The sequence below is a fragment of the Anopheles ziemanni genome, chromosome 2, assembly GCF_943734765.1.
Source record: "Anopheles ziemanni chromosome 2, idAnoZiCoDA_A2_x.2, whole genome shotgun sequence".
In the NCBI taxonomy this organism is placed as follows: Eukaryota; Metazoa; Arthropoda; class Insecta; order Diptera; family Culicidae; genus Anopheles; species Anopheles ziemanni.
Genome location: NC_080705.1, coordinates 27,971,928 through 27,988,094, shown reverse-complemented (window position 1 = coordinate 27,988,094; position 16,167 = coordinate 27,971,928). Strand labels below are relative to the sequence as shown.

General features: G+C 42.8%; 2 protein-coding genes across 2 annotated transcripts; one reads left to right on the top strand and one right to left on the bottom strand.

The window, feature by feature from the left end:
- Positions 1 to 3,691: 3,691 nt before the first annotated feature.
- LOC131282253 (serine/arginine-rich splicing factor 2) lies at positions 3,692 to 4,843 on the bottom strand. The gene is made up of 4 exons (XM_058311666.1): positions 4,670 to 4,843; positions 4,275 to 4,405; positions 3,835 to 4,184; positions 3,692 to 3,749 (listed from the first exon to the last, which is right to left on the bottom strand). The coding sequence occupies exons 1-3, from the start codon at positions 4,721 to 4,723 to the stop codon at positions 3,863 to 3,865; spliced, it is 507 nt and encodes a 168-aa protein (XP_058167649.1). The 5' UTR covers positions 4,724 to 4,843; the 3' UTR covers positions 3,692 to 3,749; positions 3,835 to 3,862.
- Positions 4,844 to 6,592: 1,749 nt separating this feature from the next.
- On the top strand, positions 6,593 to 9,457 carry LOC131284938 (ribonuclease Z, mitochondrial). Its single transcript, XM_058313799.1, has 6 exons — positions 6,593 to 7,789; positions 7,864 to 7,968; positions 8,039 to 8,263; positions 8,335 to 8,477; positions 8,544 to 8,704; positions 8,772 to 9,457. The coding sequence occupies exons 1-6, from the start codon at positions 6,663 to 6,665 to the stop codon at positions 9,387 to 9,389; spliced, it is 2,379 nt and encodes a 792-aa protein (XP_058169782.1). The 5' UTR covers positions 6,593 to 6,662; the 3' UTR covers positions 9,390 to 9,457.
- The last annotated feature ends 6,710 nt before the right edge of the window (positions 9,458 to 16,167 follow it).

Below are 16,167 nucleotides of genomic sequence, written 5' to 3'. Positions count from 1 at the left end.
CCCGAAGTAGTGCTGGAACATTTCTGATAATATTGTGTGTTGCCAAGTAAAATAGTGGTCGATGGCGCGGTATTCGCGAGCGCGCTTGGTTGATTGTAGCAGAGAAGCGATCCATTTGGGTCAGTGTCAGACGTGAGGAATTCTTAACGTGTCAAAAGGAATCATTAGCATGGCCGCATAAGGAGGAGGAAGAATTATTGTTTGAAATGCATTGTAGTAGTAAATTAATCTGCTGCTGCTTGAGGTTTGCCTAAATATTATAATGTATCTCATCTGTTCGCGTTTAGTAATTTTAAAATTTTACAAGCCGCTTTTGATGACAGTTTCCCAACTGGTCATACCGCCGATAAGGGACTGTCGTGCGTGTGTGTACCTTTGTTTCCACGTGTAGATGGAATTATGTTATCCTTACGATCCCTCTCACGTTCCTACAATTCCTTATTCGAAAGAAAACTAACGCAAGTAAAAAAAACTTCGGTTCTACAGGAGCTATTAGAGCTTGACATCATTTACATTCGCCTTCCATTTCATAAACTTTGTATCCTTCCACCTCACTGCTCTCGCTAATATTTAGTATCTGATCAAAATTTGTGGGCCACTCGTTTTTCGAAGCGCACAATGGAAAGTGGTTGCGGACAAAACGAATCCCGCGCCATTAGCGATCTCACAAGTACTGCTGATTGTTGTTTGTTGCTGGCTTTTGTGTAAGCGTCTCATTCGGGTATGCCGTCGGGTGTATGGGTAGGGAAAAATCTGCAAATATAAAACTGCACACTGTTTGGAAATAGTTCGAATGAAGGCTTTGCTTATTAACAAAGTTTTCGGCGACGGTCAGACACAAACAAACAGGAAGAGTTCAGCGCGCCGCAACATCTATGATGGACATTTAATTATATAGGAAAGAAGGTTAGAGGAAAAGCAACCTATAAAAGTTCACAGGGGTCAGGGGATTAAAATCAATCGCAACCCCAAACAATACGGCCTTCACTTCACCTTCGTAGTGTCCGCTTGGCCCAGCTACAGCTCTCGAACGTCTCGAAAAGGCAAAAACACCAGGAACACACAGGAAACAGTGGTTCTGCGTTCAGCCTACCAGTAGCTGCAACAAGTGTCGCTCGATGTCTCTAAATTCAAACAGCAACAATGCACGGGTGAAATGGGTGAACGGATCCGTAAGAGACGCCCTTGATTTCTGTTACTTTTCCCCCCGTACATTACACGGCTCGTTCCAGGTGCAACCCCACCACGCTTTTCTGCTCTCGTTTACTGACGCGATCCCCTGGTTCCCCGGTATATCCTTGAGAGCACTGAATGGAAAAACCATTCTACTCCTAAATGCCATGTGCCGTCGACGATGCTATAATGTAAATGCTCGCATAAGGTCGAATCAGCAAACGGCAAACTCCGGTACTCGAAGGCGCAAAGTCTGCTCTCTCTCCTTTCTCCATTCCACGCGAACAGTACAATGATTCTTTATCGTCTTTTCATTCAGCCGTCCCGTCTGTTTTAGGCCCAGCTTCCAGTTCTACAGGACTCTCTCCTCGTCAGCCTCAGGAAACATTCCAAAACAGCCGTGGCAGTGAGGTCGATATCCCGATGCTTTCAGACTCGATCGCACAGACATGTAAATAATACGATCGTTAATCTGTTAGGTGAAGGGTATTCTGTGTGCGTGTGTGTATGTTTAAGGGTGTGTATGTGTGCAAAAGGATTGTATAATTGTCACCAGTGCGATATGGTTCTTCAAAATAAACGAAGCAAACAAACTAAAAATGGGACTGAACATAAGAAGAGATGGAAAGTTACAAAGGGAGGAGCGGTGGCGAAAGAATAATAAAAAGTGACACACTACAACTTCAGCTGGAAGAAAAGAAATAGAGTGAGAGAGAGAGAAGAAAAACACACAATACGGAGGAAACGTTTCATCTCGCCAAGGACGATACAGGGAACCATCACCAGGAGGGTGGGCATCCGCCGCCGCCATCCCACTTTAATTCCGGGGACGGACCAGCATGCAACCGCAGCGGAAGGCATCAGACCGGTACGTGCAGTAGACGGCAAATCAAAAACTGGTACTCTTCAGCAGGCTCTTCTACACCACCCTCGACGACTTTGGTCTGGAATCCGGCGTCGGCGTCGGCGACTGCTGAAAGTCGAGTGTCGCGTCGACCGGAACTACTTGGAACAATCGAGTCGTATCGGACATTCTCGGCATTGCAGTGCAGTAGCAGCGACAGCCGTGCAGTTCCCCCGAAACGAAGAATTTCTCCATCTCCTCTGCCAACAGGACCGCATAACCGCTGACCAATATGTTCGTCCTACATTACTTCCACACGGCTGCTACACGTACTCTCGAAGCTGGAGGACGAATTACTGAATCTTTTCTCTCTCTCTCTCCCCCGGAACGATTCCGATTAGTGCACGTCGTACTCCAGAAGACTCCCGTGAAGTACGCGTCCTGTCGGAAAGCGCCTTCGAGATACACCGGCCGGCCAACAGCTCGTATTATTTTTTCAAACACCGCACTCGTTTTTGCCGCCCTCCAGGAAAATATCCCTCTCCGAGAATCGGCCTCTGCCTCTGCAAGTGCAATGCGCGCTGACGCAGGATGCCAAACCGCAAACGCACCTACGCAGCTCGTTCCCTTCTTCTGTCGATCATCACACTTCCTCCACACATGACTGCTCGCTACAATGATATGATATAGGCACGGCGGAAGCGCAGCTGTACCACCACACACCCGGGACGCGACCATATCCGCGCCTTTCCCTCTTCCATTGACTCTGCTTTCTCATCATCGCAAAAGGTGACGCAAAATATAGACAGCATTTAGAAGAGAGGAAGAACACGGGAAGGAGAAAGAAGTCTGTGACCGGATGGACAAATCTCTCTCTCTGCAGGCCAGCAGCAGCAAAACCGCAACTTGCCCTATATGAGTGAAATAGGTATTCATTTAGTATGGACGGTAGGGGTTTGTGTCGGAACAGATACAGGATATGCGCGCACGCAGTCCCTCTTTTATCATATCCTTCCCCTTCCAGCGATGCATTCGAACCGGCATTGGGGTTGGTTATGATAGAACTGTGTTCTGTTTTGAATAGCTTGTAAACAAAATAACAACACACAAGTGTGTTACCATATTTCCATATCGGATGGTACGCGCAATGGTTATTATTTTTGATTAAACCAAAAACAATCAAACAAAACTCGAGAAACCGAAAAGCAACTGAAACCAACAGTCTGTATATGCTGTTAAGGGGTGGAGAGAGTAGTTATAAGGAAAACTTTCGCAAGAATCGCACCGGTCATGTCTAAACTATATACCGAGCACGGATCGCACCATCGTTCAATTTCTTTTAACACATACGACTCTCGGGAAACTTTCCTTAACTTATTCCCTTTTCGCTCCTCACTGAGTTGTTTGGGGGTCTTTTCGTCTTACGTGATAAAGTAAACTTTCCCGCGCGGATGGACGTACTGTGCAATGTTGCAACTTACTCAGTGTGGTCACGATTCTACTAGAAAGTGTGTTAAGGTGACGGATGTAAAAGGGTGACGATGTGTTATAGCTTGTAATATTACTTTACAAACTAACAGCAAATTTCGAAATGGTTGTGACAAACCAGAGTCAAAATTATTCTTATTGAAATGATTAAAAGAGCAAAGCTACAGATCGCAAACCGATCCTTACCTTATTTTCAGCGGAAGCCTTTCGTCGTCAATATAGTCTTCTCTGCATCAAGGGCGAGCTGGAAAACAGAGCAAGCGGTTAGTTATCGAAGCATGCCACGTGATAAAAGTAGGAACTAAACTTTGCGAATATGCAAAACGAACCTGAAAAATGAATGTGCGCTTAAACGCTTCAATAGTGTCCGCGCTCGGCGGGACTGCGGGAACGAGAATCCTTACCGCGGGACGATTTACTACCGGAGCGCGATCGTGGTGTTCGTGACTTCGAGCGGGAATACGACCGGCGGCGATGCTCGGGGCTGCGGGACCGCGAACGGCGACGGTAGCGTTCGCGTGAGCGTCCTCTTTCGCGTCCATTATGTCGGTTACCTCCGCGGCGTTGGGGAGAAGTTGGCCGTCCATAGCGAGCCATTTGTACGCGGAGCTCCCTGCCGTCCAGCATGCGGCCATCCATGGCGTCTAGTGCGTCTTCGGCATCACGTTTGTCATAGAAGCTGTATGAAAAGGACGATACCATCGAATTAGCGCACATTCCAGTTTCACCGCAAATCGAAGAAAAGGCTGTGCGCTTTTCGGGCCCTTACCGAACAAATGCAAATCCACGGCTTTCGCGCGTGTGCCTGTCGCGGGGAATGTAAATATCGCCGACTTCGCCACAACGCTCAAAAACCCGTCGCAAATCATCAGGCGTGGTACGGTAAGTCAAGTTATCGACCTGTGAAAAAACAAACCCAAATTTTATTACCCTGCTCAGGTCTACCAAAATGGCGGCATCGTCGGCAACGAAGCGTGTGGCGAAACTTTCTCCAAACTGCGCAGTAACTGTACCTCGTAAAACACAATCCGGTTTTACAAAAGCAAGCAGAATACGTCGTTTTGAACCAACTTAAATGTTATGCTTCTTTTACTACCATCGTTAAGCGTATTTAGAAGACACGAGTTTTATCTATTTCGTCCTCCATTTTACAATTTGTCTTACCTTCAATGAGATCATCCCATCTATCCTTGGAGGAGGTCGTGCGTATCCGCTCATTTTTGGACCGCTAAATGATTACTCGTGTGTTTGAACAATCGTCACTAACTCACAATACTTTTACTAAACGTATTGAACGTTCTTTGTCAACAGAATAACTTTTATTACGCGGAAATAGTCGACCTGATTACGAGCACCTTTTACAGAAGCGCTTCTGCTCAAAAGAAGATGGCGGCGTTTCGAATAGTTGAGGGTATTATGATCCAGTTCCGCGTTATTGCTCGAAAGTTTCCGCATATTTGCTCGAATAGCAACCTGGGTATTTATACAAGTATTTCAAGGTATGTAAATATATAGTTTTTAACAAGTTTCGAGCACTTTGATTTTTAATCAATTTTCAAAACGATCGAGTTATTGGTGTGTTTTATACTATGGCTAAATGGCTAAATAAATCAAAGTGACTTGTCTAAACACAACGGTGATATGAAAAGTGCATCCTGAATTATCATGTTCTTGGTAAATACCAAGATCCATAGAACCCACATATGCTTCGGACACATACGGTCTATAGAGATCCATCGACCAGGAGGTGCTTGAAACTGCTCGACGATAACGACGCGCGTCGTTTCGTATCCGCGCATCGTCTCGACACGCAGGTGGCGTCGTTTTGGATCGTCGAGACGCCCAGCCATTTTTTCGCTTTTTTCAAAGTGTTGTTTACCTTTTGTATGGGCCAGCGTCGAGAAGTTTATCGTTTCCGCGCTTCCAATCATAATACCCTCAAGTGTTGGTAGAATCGGGATTCGGAAGATTCGAAGATTCGATCCCTAGACGGATTCTAAAGATTCGAATCCCATTTGACGGATTCTAAAGATTCGAATCCCTTTTGACGGATTCTAAAGATTTGATTCGATTGGGACTCGAGAGCGCTGTCAGTGGAGAAGTGTCCTGCGGTGTGAAGAGATGAAAAGAAGATCTCTTCTGATCGGCATCTCGTGCGGAGCCGACGCGTCGTCGTGACGGTCCGCCAATTTTAATCTGTAACCTTAGTATCCTGTATTTTAACGTGTTAGAATAATAAAGTTCATTGTTTTATCCCCAAAATACAAAAGTTTACATGAAGATGATGATGAGTCCCACCGCTTACCCCTACATAGGATTGAGAGGCACGAAAGTATATTTGTGTTCCTTCCCATGGACGAAAGGTAAATCGCCGAGTCCCCCAAGGTTAACGAGGCACCACTTTCCGGAGTGTAAGAGGATATTTCTGCTCTGTTTGTAGTTCCCCCCGCCATTACCAATTACCATTGGTTGATAATGTGGTGCCACTATCAAGGACAGAAAGGGACCCAACTACAGCGAGATGTGTAGATACTATTAGTTTTTTTCGTACAGCCATGACCACCAATGCGCGCGTGTCTCAAAATTATGTAGACTCATTCATTCTATTCTATTCATTCTAACACATCATATGAAAAATCGGCATTAGATGAGCATGTATGATATGACGGATTGGGATTCGGATTCGAAGATCCGGATCTCAGAAAGGATTTGAATCGAAAGATTCGAATCCCTGTAGGGATTCAGTTTCCCCATCACTACACCTTTTACAGAAGCGCTTCTGGAGCAGAAGAAGATGGCGGCGTTTCGAACTTGCTCGAGCAGTGTTGCCAAAATTGAAATTCGGAAGATTCGGAAATTTCAGAGATTCGAAAATTATGAAAGCAATACTGTCAAAATAATAGCTTTAACCCGACCTGTCTTTTACCGATCTTGACCATAAAATAGTATGACAGCTGTCAATGGCTGATGCAATTTGGTTTTCCAAACATATGATCCGGTGAAACACGTTGATTTCGGTTTAGTCATTCAAGCAGAAAAGTGATTTCCTTAATCTATGTATAAATCCCGTTATTTAGCGTACTCGAATGTAGTTAGTTTTTTGCAATCAACGAGGTGGAACTCTACTAACAAAAAATTATACAAACTGCTAAGCAAAATGCCCCTGGACCCCAAACACATCGCCGAAGCACAGAAACAACGGCTGAAGCTGAAGCAAAAAGTGTCCAAAGTTTCGCCGGGAATCGTTAACCTGCAGGTGCTTGGATGCGGAGCACCCGGAACCCCGGCATCGGTGTATCTGTTCACCGATCAGACACGCTATCTGTTCAACTGTGGCGAAGGTACGCAAAGGTTAGCGTACGAGCACAAGACAAAACTGTCCTGTTTGGAGAATATTTTTATGACCCGCACCAGCTGGGAGCGCATCGGTGGACTGCCGGGAATCTGTTTGACCATGCAGGACGTCGGAGTGCCAGCAGTATCGTTGCATGGACCGCCCGGTTTGGAGGAGCTGTTCAAAGCGATGCGCCGGTTCGTGATATTGAAGGATATGAAAGTGGATGCTTCGGAGTACAGCACGGGATATGTGTACGAGGACCACGTAATGACTGTACGGTACATTAGCATCAAACGGGATACTGCCAACATTGAGGCAAACACTACCGAAGCACAGGAGGAAGAAGAAGCATTGGTAGATGAGACAGATTATTACGCATACGAGAGGAAAAAAGATTACACCAAACAGGAAGCTTCCTCGACCACCGGTGGACAAAACTGGACCAGGCGAGAAGAGCAATCGGTTATGGCGTACATATGCAAGCTAAAACCACGACTCGGACAGCTATCGTTGGAAAAATGCGTAGACTTTGGCGTTCCAGCGGGCCCACTGCTGGGACAGCTTAAAAACGGCAACGATATTACGCTACCCGATGGGCGCATCGTGAAATCGAGTGACGTACGAGCCCCGGACGATCCAGGTCCGGTGTTCATCTTTCTTGACATTCCTAGCCGGGAGTATTTTAAAGACTTTCAAGCGAAGGCTGACCTGTTTGCCCCTTACCAACAAGGAGCAACCGAGGCATCTGATCAAGCAATGTTTGTCATGCACTTCAGCCCCCTGGAAGTGATGCGCTGTGACGAGTACAGGAAATTTAACGATTCTTTCTCGGCCAGCACCAGGCACATAGCGCTGAACGAGGTGAACGGCTTTTCGGGATACATTGCGGCCCATCGTATACAGCATCACTTGAATCAGCTTGATGACAAAATGTTTCCGTTGTTAAGGTATTGTTGCAGAATTTTGGTTGCTTTATATAACCGCTGTCACTCACGTAAAATACGTTTCTATTTTATTTCAGAGAAGAAAATAATGATTATCAAAATCCCCCAGCAAGTGATAGTAATCTTTTACGTTCATCTTCCTTGAGTTGTCTGCACATACGACCTTCGAAGGGAATTGATAGGTAAATTTGGTTTGAATTTTTATTTTGTTTTTTTTTTTGAAAATTTTGATCTATTCTTTTACATTTTCAGAGCACAAGAAGCCCTACTAAACCCAACCGAGTATCTGAATGAGTTGGATCTTTTACCGGAATTCAAAAGTGCGTTGACCGATTTGAAACTTGAACTACTTCCGTTCCACGAGCGGCGATCCGTCACGTTACGAACGGAACAGTTTCCTCGAATGATTTTTCTAGGCACGGGATCGTCGATACCGAACAAAACTCGTAACGTGAGCGCAATTTTGATTTTGACAAAGTAAGTTTCTTATGCTTGTACAACGATATGCGATAGAGGAAGCTAACGTATTTTTTGTTTATTTTTTAAAGTGCGCATTCGTCAATCCTTTTGGATTGTGGCGAGGGAACTGTTGGTCAGATAGTGCGATTTTTCGGCAACACTCAAGCAGAAAGTGTGCTTCGTTCCATCAAGGCGGTCTACATTTCTCATCTTCATGCCGACCATCACTTAGGTAAGGGAAATTTCCTCGCACTTCAGATTAGACCTTTTACTACTGCCGATTTTAAACGTTTTACAGGTTTAATAGGTCTTTTGCAAGTACGTAGAAAGCTGTTTGGAGATGATTGCGAAAAAGTGATGCTTTTTGCACCGGAACAAATCTCCTACTGGCTACGGTTGTACGATTGTAGATTCGAGACTATCCAAAGGGGTTATGATCTCGTTAAAAATGCCGATCTTGTAAGTAGTAGCTCGTTTTCCATCAGTCCTCTTTTGCTTATACTAACAAGCCTTTGTTTTTCGCCAGTTGGAAAGTCCCTTGAACGATGAACGACTGCTGGAAATGGGTATCAAGGAAGTAGCCACCTGTCGCGTCCGCCACTGTCCGCATTCGTTCGGGTTAGCCTTGAAAATGGTGTCCCTTGGCACTCACCGCGACACAGGAATCGAGGGGGATGTAAAAATCACCTACAGCGGTGATACGATGCCTTGCGAAAGCCTTATTCAGCTGGGCCGAGACTCGACGGTGCTCATCCACGAGGCAACTATGGAGGACGAGCTGGCCGCGGAGGCGCGCCTCAAGATGCACAGCACCCTCTCACAGGCCATCGAGCAGGGAAGGAAAATGAACGCGAGGTACACATTGTTGACGCACTTTAGCCAACGGTACGCGAAAATTCCGCGCCTTCAACCAGAACAGCACCAGTCGGGGTTGGGCACGGATCTGGGAATTGCTTTCGACAACATGGAGGTAACACTGGACGATTTGCCCGCGTTGTGCAAGTTCTATCCCGCACTGAAGGCTATGTTTATCAGTCACTTTGAGGAGATGGAGCAGAAAGCTATTAAACGTGGCAACAAAAAAATGCGCCTGGAAGTCAGTAAAAATGATGCTGCGTATAAAGCGTGTTCACCGACGAGGTGATGCCGTGTATCGGATCGATAACGAATAAAAGGAACCATTTGTTAGCATGAAGCATTCAAAATGTCATCAAAGCGTCATCATTGAACAGCCAGTTCTGTAACCAATGTTTTATTTCCCAAGAATGTTCGATTTATTACTCACGTAGCTCAATGTATATTTACTCTCTCTTCATATTAACTAAATGCTGTTCGATTATTAGTTTTGCGGTTCTCTGCGATTTGGTATGGGTACCTTGCTTCTTGTCTCTTATAGCTTAATTTTGCATTTCCAAACGCACGCACGGACCTTTTTGTCTGTCCACTGTAGTATTCGTATGCATGGCTACACAATCAATTTGTGATTCTCGTTTGCTTCATAAAAGCGTAGCGATGAAGTTGTTGATCTTGATCTAAGCAAGCGTTTTTACTGTCTGGTAGGTCTTTTTAATTTTTCTTTTTCTACTACTCACCCCACGCTGCTTCCTTTGTCGCTTATCGCTGGTATTTGTTATCTAATGTTCTGATCGAAGCTTAATGACACTTTAGTTGTACCGGAAGAAATTAAGTACCCCCTCCTTAACCAGACCCTTCGGTGTAATGTGTGTCTTAAGTTTATGCTCATGCACTTTTTCTTAGAACGTTGTTCTGGAATTTCGCCCAGGACGCTCTATAAATCTCTGCACCATGCGCTCTACATTCGTTTCGTTTGATTCACTTCCAGTAGAACGGTGTGTTATTAATGATAAATCCTTCTGTGCATGAGCTACATAACCGTATTACTTTGTCCACGAAGTTGAAATAGCGATGGCGAATATTTAGTTGGTTTTGTTTTGCTATTGATTTTCAATACTTTTACACACACGATCGATCACATGTTGACGCAGTCAATTAAGTTAATCAAGAATTCAGTCGACGAAAAATAGTCTGTGCTAGTGTCCTATATATTTATCTATGTTTCATATTCGATTTACTACATCAGTAAACATAATTATATAAACTGAAACTAAATGTACTAGTTTTGGTTGATCACGACAGGAAAACCATAATTGTGGGATGCATGTTGATTTATGAAACAACCGGTGGAATACTATCTGTCTAATGTTAGCGGTAAAAAGAGAGATACAAATGTTAAAATTATGTTTGGCATCTACACCTAAACTGAACTAGAACTGGTTTTAGTGGATGCTCAGAAATCATTCCCTACGGTGGTGAAATAATTCGATGGATCGTTGGCAAACGGAGGGGATCTTTCGATTGGTGGTAGGATTAGTTTCTTCATTGTTAACGTAACTGGAAAAGGACACAGTAATGAACATCTTTCCATCGCCTTGTAAATCATATCACATACAACGACTTTAATATTTGCATAGAAGAAACTTAATGTCTGAAAATTAATGTCGTTTTAATGTTCTAATCTCGAAATCTAAAAACAAATTGAATCTTTTCGTAGAACATAATGAAAATTCTATTCAACACCTAACACGCCTAGTAATGCATTATATTGTTATGAGACATTGTGCTTGTTATTGTTTTCCTTACGTGTTGGATCAGTTGTTGCCGGTATTCATCTCAACATTTGTTTTAATAAATTTAAAAAATTGTGACGTGTACATGAGAAGAACGTTTGTCTGTGATTGATGCTGCCTTAGTCTAATGTTATGTGTTCATACATTCTCACTTTTCTGATTATAGTTATGTACTAAAGATGTACTTTCTGTCACCTTTTTCCTTACGAATTTACATGCTTTACATCTCATTTATTCGGCTTTATTGTTATTCCAGTAGATGGTACGATTCTGTTTTAGTAGCCTTATTGCTACTGTTGGGATATACAATACACTACATTTGTCATTATGGTCATACTTCTGTTTGCTGCGGATTTTAATTTGCAGCAACTAGATATCGTGTCAAGCTAGATCATTGCTGACCGTTCCTTGCTTTTTTTAAATGGTTGTTTGAAGTGTTGTTTTTTTGTCATTTATTTGAAACAGTGGTAGAATTGATTGTAGAAAAACGAGCTTTTAACATTTGTATGAACCAGTTTGGTATGCTGCATGCTTCTATTTTACTTCGGTAGCAATTGTTTTTCTTTATCATTTTCCCATTCCCCTTCTCAACTGCAACGTTTCCAACTGGCAACCTATTTAGTTCCGGTTTTCCGATCAACCAAACAACATTTCGTTCATTCGCTTAAACATGCTTATAGAAAAAGATTGAAAATAGTTCTTAGCTATAAATTGGTCGGAGTATATGTTGTGTTATATAAGTTAAGTATATGTATATATTTCTTGTTTCATGTCCTTCCTCAGTCCTTCGCCGAGGAATGTTCTGCACGGTATTGCGCAATTAAGGAAAACATACGATTTATGTGACGCAACAGACATAAGCAGCGAGTTTGGCGACCGTTTTCGTGATGTGCATGCTTATGTTAGATGCACGGAACGCACTTGCTTGTACATGACTATTCACAGGCGATAAATTCATTAGATTTTTTTTTTATATTTTTAACAGCAGCAAAAACGGAAGAGCACGATCATAAACCATCGAGAAAACTTTATAAACGCAAATGGTCACATCAAGGTTTGTTAAAATTTCGACAACGTTTAACGGCGTACATAGTAAATTTCGTCAATATATTTTGCGTCTCTGTTACACCGATTCAGTAAACTAGTTACACTTTCTTCAGGCTTATTTTCATCAGGTCATCGCTGGTACAGGTCTCGATATGAAATGATTTTTGATTATTTGGATGTTATGTACGCTTTCGATTTTCATTAATTATTCCTTGCCAATTGCACCGTTCTATTCAACGAGACAGATAAACTATTCGGACAGCAAACGTGACGACGGATGCAAACGTGCGGCCAAATTGATTAAAACAACAGTTATTAATACGCTTTTGTTGTGGTAATCCAGCTTGGGGTTATCCTCATCAGCGCGATTATAGTTCAAAGTGATAATTTTATTCCGTCACAATTAACCCTAGCTTATCATGTACGAATCATTAAAATCCAATCGATTCATCCAGGCTTGACGGTAATCTTGAAATATAGGAAAACATTCGGTTGTTTCTGCATTTCGAATGAAATAGAAACGGAAAGTTTCATGCATACATTTTTGCTTCTGTCGGGCGCAGCAAAAAGGCCACATAAACATTCGACATTCGAGCTGGCAAAGTTTTTCCTTACGCTAGAAATCGGTTGCTGCGCGGGGAGAAATGGTGATAAACTTTTCTTCTCCCATTTCTTTGAAAACGAAACACACCAAATTCGATCAGCACGTCCATACGACCTTTCGGAAATATATATATATATTGGCAAGAGCTAGCAAACTTTCCGAATTCTGCATCCTATCGGTCGTGACATTTCTTCCCCGTAGAGTTTGAGAGATACCCAGCACACGGTGAGATCGGATAAGGAATACACAGTGAGCAGCTGGTTTCAATGTGGATGGTATTTTTTGAGTGGTTTCTTGAACAACAAAATGTGGTTATTCCAGTTCTTAATAGTTCTTTCGTACCCCGAACGAAAGGCTACCAGCAGGATGTCCCCGTCACTGCTGAAGTATGAAATTAATTTCAAACCAAACGAACAATGAAACAAGAACCACAAGTTTTTCATGCCGTCAAGGTTTCCGTGCTGTCGGCCACATAACCACAAACATTTGATGGCCGTCCCAAAGGTACGTTCTGGCCGGTAACCGGTAACCAACCACCACATCCTTTGTCACAACAACAAGCTGCTTGACAAAAGCCTAAGCATCTAAAGCATTCCATCACCTGTCAGATATATTTCTGTCTAAACATTTTCATTTTCAGCTTCGGCTTTAGTTACGTGATGGAGGCGCCCAGTGCCTGGTATGCTTGGGGCAGGGTGTGTGAATGAAGTTATAAGCTGGCAAAAAAGCTTTGTGGGAGCGAATGGAATTGAACGGAGACGCTATGGAGCGTGGTGAGGAATAATGGACAAACATCATCACACCGTTGGCGCCTCGAAGGCAACCGTGGGCAACCAAACGAACTGGGCGATAGCGGGCGGCTTATCTGCGTTATGAATATGGAAGCAAGTTGTGGTGATGTTTTATCGCAATATAATCTGCGATACGTCGATGGATTTTTCTACCGCTAAACATTATCAGATAGGATCGGGAGCTCGGATGAGTGTGTTCCGATTTTTGCTGTACACACTCATAAATGTTTACTTATCGTATAAGCAAAAGATGTAAGGGAGTAGCACAGTAAAAATATCAATTTGCTTTGAAGCTCATCACAGCATGGTGCTATCGTGTCCTCAATCCAATGAATCGTAAGTAAAATGGGTTTTTGTCGAATGTCATCAGACAGTTTCAAACACCTTAGATAAAGGAGAACTCTCATCTGGAGCGCCGATAAACAATACAACAGGAAGCTCAGCTGGGTGAACTTATCCGAAGTTGAACCCAAATTCGCTTTCATAAACTTTCATTCATTTGCCCATTAGGGGATGTCGCAAAAAGTGGCAGCGTAAAATTATCTAGCGCCACGTGAACCACATTTCCACCCAAGCACGGAAAATCTTCACCAGTGACTTGTGCTCTCGTTGTACGAAGTTATTTGGCTAGCAAAGGGTGCTTATGTCGTTCCGAACGAGTCAATGTTTACTCGCCAATCCCAATGCGTCAGCTGATGTGACGGTGCCGGGGATGCTAGCAAAACTTCTCACCCAGCAGTTCAAACACGTCACGAAGGGACATTGTCTATCATGAAGCATTTGCCAACGTAGCAGTCGTTATGCTGAGTCCGTTTTCGGGGGGAAGGCATCTATCCGAAATTAGGGCCAATTAACACGTGCCTGCGAAATGTAGGGAGTGTTTTGGGATCATCGTACGGATGCACGTACTTCCACTTGGTGGCATGTATACATTACGCCATGTGAAACACGATAAGTCAGAAATGGCAAACAATCACATTTTCACTAGATTGATCCGATGTCTGGTGTTGATTGGAGATGCAAATTAGATCGGTTTCCTCGCTTTTCAACTTATTCTTTTTCCTTTCTTCCATCGATAGTTTTCATGAAAACGCCAATCGAAGTATTACCGTTATCAGTGTGGTTGGTTTTTGTTAAACTATTCGCCCGTGAGGCAGCAATTATATAGTAAGACACTTTTCATAAGTGTTTTCTTTAATATTTATCATTCACCTGCCAGCGTAAAAGAATACAAAATTAACAATCGCAAAGCTCGCACATTAAAACGATTACATTCAACATTGAACAGTATTGACACTATCTATTTGTTGCGATTAGATGAAGGTATGCTGTATTCATTCATTCATTCATAGTGGTGTACGAGTTTTCTTTGGTGTAGTTTTGTGATTTAGTTGAATGTTACTATGTGGTTGCGGATGTGAATCACCCGCTTGTAATGCGCCCTCAGTGCTACCGAGTTTTCGTTTCCTAATTTTATTTAGCTTTAGCTGCATTTCTGCCTGTCTGAAAGCGCTAATGTAAATGCTCGTGGTACAGTTTCGGATTATTCGTTATTTGTAACGAAAAGCCGTAACTCTGAACGACTTAAGACCTTCAATCTCGGTCTTTCGTCCTACTTTCTTCTCTGTTTGGCGAATGTAAAAAAAGAACGATGGAAAGCACCGACCGTTGCATTCTACGTAGGGTGAGAAAGTAGTTTAGAATCAGAAGTGACTAGAGCGTCATCGCAGCTATTTTGCAGCCTGAATTCTGAATCTTAATTGCCTTCGGGCAGCAAGTACCTTATATTCTATCGCATATAATGTAGGAAGCATGTCCCGCGTTTATCGTCTTATTTCTGTAGCGTCAACTATCATCCCCCTCGATCGATGCGCCGAATGAGTGTTCTCCCGTCTGTTTGTACACATTCTAAAATACGATTCACCTCTCAGATTTATCATTCTCTGTTGCTAGATATATATATTTTAAGTGCTGGTTTATGTTGTTTGCAGTATTGTGATTCGTGTTGTCACAAATGTGTTGTGAGACAAATGAAAATATTATACATCAAAAATGTAATCAATGGCATTACTTGCACTCACATTCAAGTATACGATGCGATACGATCAGAATGTTGTTTGGTGAAGAATGTTTGTTTTGTATTGTTATCGTTTTACACTGAATTAATTATTTTACTTCCGTTGATGCATGTCATTGCGATGCATGAGCTGATAGACCCGCTTCTCAATCACGAAATATGAAACGATATTTTATTACTAACTTTAAAGTCTCTCTCCTTTCATAAATGTGGTCTAGCCTAGAGTGGAGGAGCATTTTTGGGAATCGTGAAATTAGAGTATGATTATTCCGTGCACTGTGTGAGAAATGAATTCAGGCGAAATTTTACTTGGATTTTTCATGTTTTCTTAGAAAATTAACATTATTCATTTACTGTCAAACCGAAGTGAACGCTTCTTCTCGAGGGAAAATTAACAATTGCACTGTAAATGTCTTTATCAATCGAAGGTATTGGTTGTAACCATAAGTTTCTTTTATCCACTGGCTACACCGGTTTTGGGTATTGGCATTTGCTGAGATGGGCGTAATTTTCCCATCGATTATGATGATCGCGCTGTGATTAATCCATGGGGGGTTTCATTTGAGTCAAGCGGATGTCAATCAATCAAGTGATCGATTTTTTGTGTTATGTTTGCCAAAAAACCTCCGGGCTTACTCGGTTCAAACAGTGACAGAGTTTCACAGTTTCCGAATTCGCATGTTCGGTAATGATATTCGTTCGCTTGCTCAACGTTTCATCAATTGGGGCTTATTTTATGTCATCAGTAAATGAAG

What these genes read in the sequence shown, in the direction of transcription:
- LOC131282253 (XM_058311666.1), bottom strand. Translation starts at nt 4,723, where the DNA reads ATGAGCGGATACGCACGACCTCCTCCAAGGATAGATGGGATGATCTCA. An exon ending in ATGGGATGATCTCATTGAAG is followed by an intron (nt 4,406 to 4,669) that starts GTAAGACAAATT and finishes GTTTTTTCACAG; the next exon opens with GTCGATAACTTGACTTACCG. An exon ending in CGTGGATTTGCATTTGTTCG is followed by an intron (nt 4,185 to 4,274) that starts GTAAGGGCCCGA and finishes CTTTTCATACAG; the next exon opens with CTTCTATGACAAACGTGATG.
- LOC131284938 (XM_058313799.1), top strand. Translation starts at nt 6,663, where the DNA reads ATGCCCCTGGACCCCAAACACATCGCCGAAGCACAGAAACAACGGCTG. An exon ending in TCATGCCGACCATCACTTAG is followed by an intron (nt 8,478 to 8,543) that starts GTAAGGGAAATT and finishes AACGTTTTACAG; the next exon opens with GTTTAATAGGTCTTTTGCAA. An exon ending in TCGTTAAAAATGCCGATCTT is followed by an intron (nt 8,705 to 8,771) that starts GTAAGTAGTAGC and finishes GTTTTTCGCCAG; the next exon opens with TTGGAAAGTCCCTTGAACGA.